This window comes from Podarcis erhardii, assembly GCF_964252035.2.
Source record: "Podarcis erhardii genome assembly, chromosome: 1".
Lineage (NCBI taxonomy): Eukaryota > Metazoa > Chordata > Lepidosauria > Squamata > Lacertidae > Podarcis > Podarcis erhardii.
Genome location: NC_138497.1, coordinates 68,888,905 through 68,902,474, shown reverse-complemented (window position 1 = coordinate 68,902,474; position 13,570 = coordinate 68,888,905). Strand labels below are relative to the sequence as shown.

Here is a 13,570-nt window from a genome sequence, read left to right as displayed (position 1 = left end):
CAAACTCAATCCCTAACATAACCAATTAAGAGGATCTCAGTTATCCAAAACATTCCTAGAGACTTTAGAAATCAGCTACCATTTGGCTGGATGAGCCTGACTTATTACAGGAGTTCAGAAATGCCCAATGTTTGTATTACTTATTTTTTTAAAAAAAAATCCCAAGCTTTGAGTGGTCAACAGCACACTGGAAAAGATCCTATTCAGTGGGTCACACAAGGCATATGGGGAAAGTCAGACACATAGGCCATTCTCACCATGTTGACCCAAATGCTTTGTGGCAAAACACTCCAAAGCAAAATGTGCATATTTGTAGCTGAAGAGGCAAACATTTAATGCTGCCTGAACAGACCACCAGCAGGATCTGCTGTGACACTCATGTGACCTTTGCTGGCTGCTGGTTCAGATATAGTGATTATATTATATAATATTAACAGCTGCCAAGTTAACTCTCCAACTCAGTGCACAAAACAGTACCTATAAGGTGCATTCATTGGTTTCATTTTAATTCTGTCCCTTTTGGTAGTTACATATTGGTAAATAAATGCCCATAGCAACTTTGTTTCTTAACAAATGGTGTTTTTTGACAGTTAATAAAAATAATGATTGAGCACCAGTAACACAGATATATAATTACACCAGAGGATTCTTGATCATAAAGGCCCAGTGATACCCTGGAAACTTCACCATAGTTAAGAAAATATCACTAAATTTGTGATAAATCCTGATTTATAGCAACTTGTTCTAAGCTGCAGTTGGTTTAAAATGTCATTGTGATGGTAAAGATGTAAATTCTCCTACATGAAAAATTATCATGCTGTAGGTCACTGATGAAGAGAGTTGTATGAATCAATTTTCCAACAATTTTAGATTGCAGTGGGAGTTATCAACTGCTTCATAAAAAGAAGATTAATTATAGAATTCTATTATCACATATTTTTGGGTGGATGATCAAAGCACCTGTAATTGCTTTAAGCCTACTCCACAAATATAACAGGAACAGTTGATGCATCTACAATCCTCTTTTTTCCTTTGGCAAAGTAATGCCTTGTTTCTCAGCAACAGATTTATTCATAAGAATGTCACAATTTGACAAATGCCTAATTTATAATTTCAATCTACTAATAGCCATCTAAGAGACCTAAGAGCATATCTCAGGCACACCTGTGATTCTCCTAAAAGAACCTGAGCAAAAGCTAACGCATGAAGGAACAGTGTTACTTATTCTGATTGATTACTTTGCCAATGCAAGTATTCATTCATGCCATTATTAAACCAATACATCTACCGGAGCCAGCATTTGTCCACTTCCGCAGACAGTTTTTCCAGGTCATGTGGCCAGCATGACTAAGCTGCTTCTGGCGGAACCAGAGCAGTGCACAGAAACGCCATTTACCTTCCCGCCAGAGCAGTACCTATTTATCTACTTGTACTGTGTGCTTTCGAACTGCTAGGTTGGCAGAAGTTGGACCAAACAACAGGAGCTCACCCTGTCACGTGGATTCGAACCACCGACCTTTCGATTGGCAAGCCCAAGAGGCTCAGTGGTTTAACCCACAGCGCCACCCACATCCCTGTGAATTAGTTTATGTAACTTATATTGCCTTTCTTTACATTGCTTTACCTTCATCAAACACCATAATGCCATTCAGCATTATATTCAATTAAATATAATGCTGATCCATTACAATTACAACCATGAGTCTGTGGTTATCACTGGTTATGTTTTTTCCTTGTTCCACTGGGTAGCTGATGAACTTATTCAAACTGGCTGAAAGACCCAATTAGTGTTGGTGCATTGGCTAGGACTTGGCATGGTATGCACTAGCCTTGACTGGATCCCCAAATGAACACAGGAGAGGTGTTAGTGATGGAGCCTGTTAGGGGCCCTGGAAGCTACTTGAAAATGCTGCATACTAACTACCCTATAGGTTTAGCTCCTTCCCTAACTCTCCCTTCCCAAAACAGCTCTTTTGCTGTGGGAAGAAAGAGTTGCTAGATGTTCCTGGCTAAGTGCATTGTGACATGCCACACTAATCTCCAAGTGATGCGAGATTCCACGGGTACCTGCAGCATCCCTTTCCAATCGTTTTTTGTTTGTCTCCGGACTGCTGCCTTGCAGCCCAACAGCAAAAAGCCATGTCTCTCTGACCCCCCCTGCTTTGTCCTGTCAGCTTGCACTACACTAAGCTTTCATTGCCTCTGATTTTCAAAGGGGGGGAGGCCCCACCCTTTGGATGTGCTAATGACTCATTATCCCCAGGCCATCACCTCCAAGGAAATTAGACTGATTCCATTACCTTTCAACTCATGTTGATTTCCTTGGATTAAGAAGCACACAATTTAAGAAGTCTGCCTAATGTAGTCTTCCGCACATGCTCATCAGAGGAGTAAAGCATTTAACACACATCTTAAGGCACGCAGGTCTGACATCCCATTTTAACACACAAATGCTGATTAAATTCTAATGTTTACCCGGAGCCCAGGTATTTAACACATATAAGCCTATGACAGCATTTAGGAACAATGTATGGCATGAATTCCTTCTCCATGAGGGGGGATGCTCACTACAGCATTGGTGCAGCAGCATGGCTAGAGAGAAGTGGGTTAGTAATGGTCTCATTCCCTGACCACACATGCAGTGGTCTGGCTTACACCCTTTGTTCTGGTTCATGTGCATCCCATAGCTCTTCTCACCTTGCTCTTTATTTCTAACAAACTGAAGTAAAAGCTAGTGTTGAAATTGAGCTGCCGACTTCCGGTCGGCGCCAGCGTTTGATGGCGGTCCTAGCCTCGAGCTCCGAGGCAGGACTGCTCCGTAAGTTCGGGTCTTACCCGCTACGGCAAGCGGGGGACCCCTAAAATCACAGGCGCTGAAGCCTGTGAGCAAGGAGATTCGGTGGGCACCTTTGCGCCCCCCCGGCATCGTGAAAGAGCCTTTTTAAAGGCTCCGGAGCGGCATCGGGGTGAGCGCGGTGCTGAGGATCGCTACCCAGCTTACGGAGTGAAGCCGCGTCGCCATTAACGGAGAGCGCCGATTCCTTTCTGAAACTAAAGATTGGCAACAACAATACCCGTGAGTAAGAACGCAAAATTAAAACGGGACTTAAAAATCTAGAAGATTTGGCTGAAAACGGGAAGGCAAAAATTAAGGAAGTCAGCCTCCCGGATCTGCATGATTAACGGAGCAATGAAAGACTGAGCTGTGTTTAAACGGACTTTCCTTTTAACTCTTATTAAACCAGACATCGAAAGGATCTCCCCCCTGTAGTGCAGGAGAAGGGGGGGAGGAAACAGAATTAATTTAACCTGCAAAAGAAAGGGATAAGGAATAAAAAACCTCTGCTGCTGACACTTCTGGTCAGGCTGCCGGAGCAGCGATCGCCTGAAAAAGGAACTGTCAAGTGAGCTGTCAAAAGACAGTGGCTACAAAATAAGACTTATTTGAAACATATTAACGGGACTTTGGTGGATTACAATTTTAACAGTAAAGTGCTACAAATTAAAGACTCTTAGTGGGACTTTTGCCTTTGGACTTTCTGTTTCTTTGTTGTGGGTGCCTTTGGATGGTTACAATTTCCTCCTCTAGAGGGCTTTAGTTGTATTACGGTGTATCCAGCGGGATTTTCCACTTGCAACTTTCCTGTGTGAATGACCTTGAGTTATGAGCAACCCGCCAGAAGAGATTTCAACAAGAAGTAAAACAAAGCAGGCTCAAAAACAAGCTCAAAAAAGAGGCTCTTTATCAGGAGCAGCAGCTGCACAAGAAAAAATAACAGCAGCATCAATGGAGTCAATGACACAGGCTCTGCTCAAAATAAATCAGTCATTAGAAGTACTCACCAAGCAATCTGCAGAACTTACTAAACAGTCTACAGAGAACTCTAAGAAACTGACGGAGCTGACAACAAGACTAGACCTGAACACAACAACAATCTCATCTAATACAGATTCTATAAACCGTTTGGTTCAAGAGTCTACGGAAACAAGGAGAATAGCAGAGAGTGCTAGGTCTACTGCCGAAGAAACCAAAGGAAAGTTTGCGCCTATTGCAAAAAAAGTACATGAACATGATACAGCATTAGCCCTACTAGAACTGGAAAGGAAAAGCAAGAACCTGAAATTAAGACTGGTTCCAGAAGAGGAAGAGGACAAGCTTGGGGAATTCCTCACAGATAAATTTCAAGACTTTTGGAATGATGAGTTAGATGGAGAAGAAGATGAATTTGTGATAACCTCAGCCTTTCGGATTGGCAGGAAGCAAGGGAAGAAGCCAAGAGACTGTTTAATTACCTTGGGATCAAAGGAACAAAGAGACAAAATACTGAACCTACATTTCCAGAAGGCCTTGGTCATTAAAAATTCTCAGATCCAGATTTTCAAGGATATTCCTAAATACTTTTTGGAGGTTAGATCTCAATTTAAAGAATTAGTTGATCTACTTAAACAGAATAATATCCCATTCAGGTGGGAATTTCCACAAGGGCTGTCCTTTAACTTTAAAGGGAAGAAAATTAAAATAAAAACAAACCAGGATAAAGAACTCTTTTTGGAAAGAAATCAAGAGGATCTTCAGAAAGGAACTGTTAGTGAGGGGGAAGTACCGGACATTTCAAATCTATCATTTGGACTGAACCGAGCACCGACCCGGGAGGAACAACAACTTGGTGCAGTCGGTGGAAGAGCTACCCAGTAACAAAAATGTCTCTGCAACTCTTCAGCTGGAATTGTAATGGTTTGAACCACCCTCGAAAAAGGGGTCAAGTATTCCATCTATTAAAGAAGGAACATCTAGATGTAATCTGTCTACAAGAAACTCACATTGCCAGGATACATAGAAAACTCTTAACAAATAAGAGATTAGGACAAGAATTTATTTCATCAGATAGAGTTAAGAAAAGAGGAGTTGTGATCTATGTCAAGGAAAAATTTGAACCAAAACTGATCTTTAAGGATGACCAAGGAAGATACCTGGCAGTGGAAATTCAAATTCATGGAGAAAAGATTTTGATTGTTGGAGTTTATGCACCAAATGAGGGGAAGGCTGAATTCTTCAAGAAGTTGCATGAGACTTTAATGGACTTTTTGGATTTTAAAATTATAATGATGGGTGATATGAATGGAGTCGTCTCCACAAACATGGACAAGGCCCAAAGACAAACAATATCTAATGATGGAAGACTACCAAAGACATTCTTCGAACTGACTGACACTATGGACCTGATTGACATTTGGAGAACTAGGAACCCTCTGGAAAGGGAGGGGACCTTCTTCTCTGAAGCAAAAATGACATGGACTAGAATTGATCAAATATGGACTTCTAGTAATCTGGCATCAAAAGTTAAAAAAATAGAAATCTGCCCAAAGACCTGTTCTGACCACAATGCTGTCAAGATGGAAATGAAACTGACAACAGCTGGAACCTTTAGATGGAGAATGAATGACACTCTTTTTGGAGATGAAGAAATTTGTAAAAAGGCCCAAAAGACACTTAAAGACTACTTCGAGATTAACCTGAGATCAGACACTGAAAAAAGAGTTATTTGGGATGCAAGTAAAGCCGTGATGCGTGGCTTCCTAATACAACAGAATTCAATAAAGAGGAAAAAACAGAATGAGAAGAAAGAGAAAATTTGGAATCTAATAAAAGAAGGGGAGAAGAAATTGAGATCTAAGCCTAAATCTCAAGAGATATTAAGAGAAATAAAATTCTATCAAACACAATATATGGAATTGATGAATCGGGAAATAGAATGGAAAATTAAACAAATGAGACAAAAGACTTTTGAGTCCGCAGATAAATGTGGGAAGCTACTGTCTTGGCAATTGAAAAAGAGGCAAAAATTGAATACAGTGACATCACTCGAAGTAGATGGGAAGTCTATTAATAAACCAAATGAGATAAGTAATTGTTTTCAAAGTTTCTTCAAGAAATTATACAAACAAGGGCCAAAAAACGAACAGGAGATAGAAGAATTTATTGGAAAATACGGCTTACCAAAAATCTCTGAAAATAATAGAAGGAGTTTGAATGAGAAAATTACAGATCAAGAAATAGAGAGCGCCATTCAGGATATGCAGCTGGGAAAATCACCAGGACCAGATGGACTAACCGCGAGATACTATAAAGTACTGAAGGATTGGTTAATACAACCATTGAAAGAAGTTTGCAATCAAATTTTGGAAGGGAAAAAGGCTCCCGAATCGTGGAAGGAAGCATTCATCTCACTTATACCGAAGACAGAAACTGAGAAACATCAAGTTAAGAATTACCGCCCTATATCACTCTTGAATGTGGATTATAAAATTTTTGCAGACATTTTAGCAAAAAGATTCAAAAAAGTTTTGTTAGAGGAGATTCACAGGGACCAAACTGGCTTTCTACCAGGCAGGCAATTGTCAGACAATGTGAGGAATATTATAGACATTTTAGAACTTCTGGAAACTGACATAAATAGAAAAGCTGTTTTGATTTTTGTGGATGCAGAGAAAGCCTTTGACAACATTTGTTGGAGCTTTATGAAGAGGAATCTCCAAGGGATGGGGGTAGGCAAAAACTTTGAAAATGGTATAAGTGCAATTTACTCTGAGCAAAAGGCCAAACTAATTGTAAATGGTATGGTTATGGACGAAATTCCAATAGAGAAAGGGACACGACAGGGATGCCCAATTTCCCCTCTATTGTTTATATCGGTACTGGAGGTTTTCCTAAATATGATTAGAAGAGACCAGCTGGTTAAAGGTATACAGGTCGGAACTAAACATTATAAGTTAAGAGCATTTGCAGATGATCTAGTCTTGACATTACAACAGCCAGAAACCAGTACAAAAAGAGTTCTGGAACTTATTGAAATATTTGGTCAGGTAGCAGGTTTTAAATTAAATAAACATAAGACAAAGGTGTTGGAAAAAAATCTTACGGTGGGGGAAAAAGATAGTTTTCAAAGAGAAACTGGTTTGGAAATTACTAAAAAGGTAAAATATCTGGGGGTGAATTTAACATCTAAGAATGTGAACCTATTTAAAGACAATTATGAGAAATGCTGGGCCGAAGTGAAGAAAGATTTCGATATATGGTCAAGATTGAGACTTTCCTTGTTAGGCCGAATTGCTGTTATCAAGATGAATGTATTGCCGAGATTGTTGTTTCTGTTCCAGACATTGCAAATTCTAGATAAGATGGACTGTTTCAAGAAGTGGCAGAAAGACATATCTAAATTTGTCTGGCAGGGCAAAAAACCCAGAATAAAATTTAAGATTTTGACTGATGCAAAGGATAGAGGGGGCTTTGCCCTGCCGGACTTAAAACTTTATTATGAAGCAGCAGCTTTTTGCTGGCTGAAACCATGGCTACTTCTTGAGAATACAGACATTCTGGACCTGGAAGGTTATGATAATAGTTTTGGTTGGCATGCATATTTATGGTATGACAAGGTAAAGGTACATAGAAATTTTAAAAACCATATTGTTAGGAAAGCATTGTATAATGTATGGAATCGATATAAAGATTTGCTTGAAAGTAAAACCCCCAGGTGGTTGTCACCAATGGAAGCCAAGGCGGTAAAAAGACTGAACATGGATACAGATTGGCCAAAATATAGTGAAATTATAGAATATGATGGTGAAAAGTTGAAACTACAGAGTTTTGAGAAATTGAAACCTAAAGTCCGAGATTGGTTACATTATTTCCAGATCAATGAAACTTTTAAGCAGGACAGAAAACTAGGATTTCAGAAGGAGAGGTCAAAGTTAGAAACAGAATTGCTAGAACCCAATACTAAGAATTTGTCTAGAATGTATAATCTGCTGCTAAAATGGAATACACAGGATGAAACGGTTAAATCAGCTATGATTAAGTGGGCACAGGATATTGGTCATGATATTATGTTTGCTGACTGGGAGCAGTTATGGACCACAGGTATTAAATTTACGGCATGCAGTGCCCTGAAAGAGAACATAATGAAAATGATCTATAGGTGGTACATGACTCCAGTCAAGCTTGCAAAGATATATCATTTGCCCAATAACAATTGTTGGAAGTGCAATGAATGTGAAGGAACTTTTTATCACCTTTGGTGGACCTGCCCAAAGATTAAGGCCTACTGGGAAATGATCTATAATGAAATTAAGAAAATCCTTAAGTGGACATTTGTAAAGAAACCGGAGGCTTTTCTCCTGGGCATGGTCGGCCAATTGGTACCAAAGAAAGATAGGACCTTTTTTATGTATGCAACAACAGCAGCAAGAATCCTTTTGGCGAAGTATTGGAAGACTAAAGAATTACCTACTCTGGAAGAATGGCAGACCAAGGTGACTGAATTTATGGGACTGGCAGAGATGACCGGCAGAATTCGTGACCAGAGGAAAGAGACAGTGGAGGAGGACTGGAAAAAATTTAAAATCTATCTTAAAAATTGTTGTAAAATTTCGGAATGTTAAGATGTCAAGGGATTGGATACAAAGAATTACAGCTATAAATTGAAATTTATAAAATAGAATTTTTTTTTTAAAGAGAATTAAATATAAAAATGGGATGAAGAATTGCTAAAAATTTTAAAATATGGATGCAGGGAAGGGGAGGTTTGGGGAAGTCGTGTTATGTTTATTTGTTTTTTGTTTATGTTGTAAAATCAATAAAAATTATTTAAAAAAAAAAAATGAAATTGAGCTGCCATGCCTTCAAATACCCTTGTCGTTTTCAGATTAGCATATACATTGCCCTATGATTTTTGGTCAATTCTTGTTTTGCTGTTCAAATTCATTTTTATGGTGCTTCTTTGAGATTAAGAAACACTATATCAGTAGCCCCCACCATCACCAAACATGTTTACAATTTCTTTGGGCAGAGAGAGATACTTTTGTTGATGACTAGGCATCTTAATGGGCTTTATAATGCAAACCAATTTATTATGAATGATTGGACTTTGCAATAAAAACAAAATCAATCTATTTAAATAAGGGAGAGATGAGGAGATGCTATTTTTGCACAAAAATAAAATTGAAGGTGGAACTATGTATTGTGTATGGGCCATCATCAAAACATCATCCCTCTGGCTAGTTCTCCAGTGTCAACAGTAAGTGGAAGGAGGGATTATGTGGGGCAAGAAATGAAAACCTCATGCTGCACTATGAGTGGAAGAACTCAACATGGGGATGCCATGTGTTCAGTGATAGCTTCATGGATAGCTTAATTGTGGTGTAGCAGTTAAGTGTGTCAGGCCAGGACCTGGGAGACCAGGATTCGAATCCCTGCTAAGCCACAAAGCTCACTGGGTCACCTTCGTCCCATCACTGCCTTTCAGCCTAACATACCTCACAGGGTTATTGTGGGGTTTAATTGTGTAAGGGGGAGAACCTTGTATGCCAACTTGAGCTCCTTGGAGTAAAAGGTGGGATGTAAATGAAACAATAAATAAATGTTTCACCTCATATAATAAGGAAGGGGTGAATATAAATTTGGATTTTCAGAAATGCCAGCATCTGTTTAAATCAGAGGTCACCCAAGGGCACATTTGCAAATGAGAGAAACTGTTGTGGGCATCACACGCAACCCTTATCTCAGCACACACTGCAACGTATTCTATTGGCTACAACTGAATGCTTTTTCAAGCCTGGTTTCAGTTGGTGGTGGCGACCCTGTGAGCACACACACACTCACCAGAACTACACTGGCAACTCTTGATTTGAAATAACTGTCTACAAGAGATGACTTAGCACAGATCCATTATTTAACACTTATGCTAGTTTACGTACCTTGAGCTTCTCCTGCTTCCCAATTGAATGATATGCCCCCTTTCTGACATCAGCCTGAGAGATCATTATTTAATAGAAAACAGGCTCAGACTGCAAATTATTTCTAGCTAAACTGTACTGTGCTTCATTATCATACCAGCTACATCTCAGAGTCAACATTCATAACTCAAACGTTTAAGTTGTAATGCAAACATGCATGCATCCCAGAGAAATTATTTATGATATTTTAAATATTTTAGACTGAAAAGGCTTACAGTCTTTCTGTCCCCGCACCCACCGCCCCGAAATTAAAGAAGAGGCATAAAGGAACCCATCTGAATAAAATCAATCTTGGACAGCCTGTGTTCAGCCCCTCCTATGCATAGGATAACGTGGCAGATAATATACAATTAAAGTGCAGCTCTGCTTGGGAAAGAGAGTGTATATAAAATGTTATCACTATACACCATCTTCCTAGCTTCTGCATATATTAAAATACTATTTTTCAAACAAAATTACTTTCAGAAAAAAGTACTAGACCTAGAGGTGGTATTACAGAGCAATAAATGGAACAAGAATTTAACTTACAGGGCACTTACTCAGGACCAGCATTCAGGTGAACAGAGGGCAAGCCCATGGGCAGCTGTGATGAAGAGATGGATCCTCTCAAGGTGTATTGAAAGAACAAGTGAGCTTACTCATTATAATAGAAACAGTCATTTGTTATCTCATAATGCAGTAACAATCTTCTATCTAAACTATAGGTTGCAAGAGGTACTTTAATATGTGATTGCTCCTTTTAAAAAATGTGGTGGGGGGAAGTCTTGCTAATGTTGTCTAGTGTAGAAAGCAAAAGGCCATGCATGTCAAAAAATATAAACCCATAAGAAGTAGGTTTAATGGAAATCAGAGATAACATATTTTGGTGTAGTGCCGTTTGAAACCATGCTCATTGTGAGGGGCTGTATTATTGCCTGCAGTTATTTAAAACAAGTGCATATACCATTTTTCTTCAGTTAAAAGCAGTTAATGCATTACAAAAACAAAAGGCATAATATAAAAAACTGATGAAACCAGTCACAAAAGAATGGTAGCTTGTACAGTGGTACCTCGGGTTACAGACGCTTCAGGTTACATACGTTTCAGGTTACAGACTCCGCTAACCCAGAAATAGTACCTCGGGTTAAGAACTTTGCTTCAGGATGAGAACAGAAATTGTGCGGCGGCGGGAGGCCCCATTAGCTAAAGTGGTACTTCAGGTTAAGAACAGTTTCAGGTTAAGAACGGACCTCCGGAACGAATTAAGTTCTTAACCTGAGGTACCACTGTACTGTATCATGAAAGTAAAGAGAAACAAAACAGTCTTTGGAAGTATACAATTGTGCCCCATTTCTGAAAAGCTCCAAAGGATATTTCTGAATGCAATGGAGGCTGATCCATTTGGGCAAATGAGACCCTGCCCATGCAATCTCACTCTGCTCTCACCCAGCCCCCACTTGCCTGCTTTTCTACATAAAACCAGTCCAAGAGGTGACACTGCAGGAGCTTCCTCTCCTCTCAGTGTTGCCCTTGTAGAACTCAGCAGGGAGGATGAACTCACAGCTAGAATTGGTTGACTCTGCTGGTATCTCTGCCCTTTGCCCGACTAGTGCCAATAAGCACCAGACACCATTGTCTACATGTACTTCCATGGGCTCCACAAAACCAGGGCTACTCCACCCATGTCAGCCCTCCTGACCAGGGATCTTTAGGTTCCCCTGCCCCCCTTCAGCCTTAGAGATCTTAGCACATCAAGCAGAGGTGTAAAGTTTCCTCTAACTCCTGTTCCTTCGTTCTCATGAGGCTAGATGCTGCAATTCAGGCTGATACAAAATCAACTAAAACAATAATTCTTCATAGAGTAAATTCTTCATGTCTAGATGAGTTGTAGTTGCCCGGAGGTTTACACATCTTTGGACAGATCCCTTATTAAAGCAGAACTGTTCTAAATTGTTTCCAGCTGAATTTTTATTTAGGGCCTAGGATCTGAAATAAGACTAATTCAAGTACAAGATCTGAGCGCGCGCACACACACTCACACACCTCTTATATGGATCCTATCACATAAGGAGGGATGGGGAACTTATGACCCTCCAGATGCTGTTGGACTCAAGCTCCCATAAACCCCTACAAGCATGGCCAATGGTCAGGGATGATGGAACTTGTAGTCCAAAGCATCTGGAGGACCACAGCTTTCCTGTCTCTGGCATAAGGGTTTTGCAAAATCCTTGTAGAGGATCCATTAAGAGATAAGATACCTATTCAGCGTAGTGTGTTGATTTTCCAAAGATAATTCATTATTCCTTGTTTTTTACTTTTAAGGATCAAGGCCATACAGTGTGGTAAAATAAAAGTCTGCTACATAGCTACTGATATTTACTTCACCTTCACACTGTTTGCTAGTTGTAGTGGTGTGATTTATAATAGCTGAGATTGCTCTTTTGAAAGGGACTTTTTCAATGCATGCTATTAAATTGCTGGTTAATTTTCCACATGAGGTATTAGATATAATCAGGCACAAAGAAGTAGTGGGATGTATTGATACTATGTCTCCCTGTGATATGCCAAAGAAATTCATGTTTTATATTACAGTATGGCTCTCTGTTTAAGATCAGGCTGATTTGTGTCTCCCTCTTGTCTGATGGTGGGACTGGAAAGTACACCAATACAAGGCACCCTTGACACTTTAACAGCTTTATTTAAATTGGCTTGGGATTTATGACCAAGTCGTCCTTTTAGTAGGTGATCCTATTACAACACAACTGTCTCTGCAATTATAAGCAAGAATTCAAACAAATTAAAATTGGCCTTGGTTCCATGGTGACTTTAATGTGAACTACAGCTGGCCACGCAGCTAAGAGGTCATCTGACGGCTCTGTTGCATGGCCAGATTAGAATTTCGTTTGTGATGAGGTGTGTGGAAAAAGTTACTGGCCTCATCGCAACCTTGAAACCAATCTGGATGTGCCGTGAAGCAGTTCAGATGATTGCTTGCCCATGCAACCACATTGAGCTCAAAGCACATATAATTAAATGAATTTATGTAAAAAAAACAACAACAAACGGTATGTACTTGTTCATCCGGACACATGCAGTTGCTGGAACCTCATATTGTGGTTCCAAAGCATGTTCTCCTACTCAGCTACTGCTTCTTTCACTTTCATGCCCATCATTGCAACCAGTTCTTGCTTCTGTTTGAACACAACATTCTTATTTCATTGCAGGGAAAGATATTTCACAGATCACATCCCTTCATGTTAAAGCATTAATCAAAGATGGGAATCCAGAAATATGTATTGACACGGATATCATTCAATAGGAGTTTTGGAGCAAGATGTCATCAGCATGCTGATTATACCCAAATTTTTGTTGCATCTGAGCAAGCCCTGGACCAATACCTAGGTTGTAGCTGTGGTGATCTGGATGGGGGGGTCAATAAACTTAACTTGAATCCTGGAAAGACAGAGGTTTTGTAGGTGGGTGGTTCCCAGGTCAATCGCCTGTTCTGGATGGCACTGCACTCTCAGAGTTTAACAATAGGGATTTACTTTTATTCTTTCTGAAGCCATGCTGGACATGTTACCACAGGTGAGTTATCATGGAGAAACAGTTTCGACTATTTTGCTCTTTCTGTTCTTCAAAAAGCAGCTCTCTGCTTCTTTGATTGATTGCACTATAATATGGGGTGTTATGGAATCACACTACATAATCTAATTTATGTATTATCCCAGCTCAGTGCATGGATGATAAAGAAGCATCATCCGGACTTAATATTTTATGATGACTGATCAGTCAAAGT

The 13,570-nt window shown here is 39.7% G+C and overlaps 1 protein-coding gene across 1 annotated transcript in view; it reads right to left on the bottom strand.

Annotated features, from left to right (window-relative positions):
• The window catches only part of GALNT18 (polypeptide N-acetylgalactosaminyltransferase 18), a 334,135-nt gene extending 323,776 nt beyond the window's left edge, over window positions 1-10,359 (bottom strand). Inside the window, exon 1 of the mRNA XM_081840990.1 lies at window positions 10,332-10,359. Within this exon, the coding sequence (XP_081697116.1) occupies window positions 10,332-10,344 (13 nt within the window). The 5' untranslated portion in view covers window positions 10,345-10,359. The remainder of the gene's footprint in view (window positions 1-10,331) is intronic.
• Window positions 10,360-13,570: the final 3,211 nt, after the last annotated feature.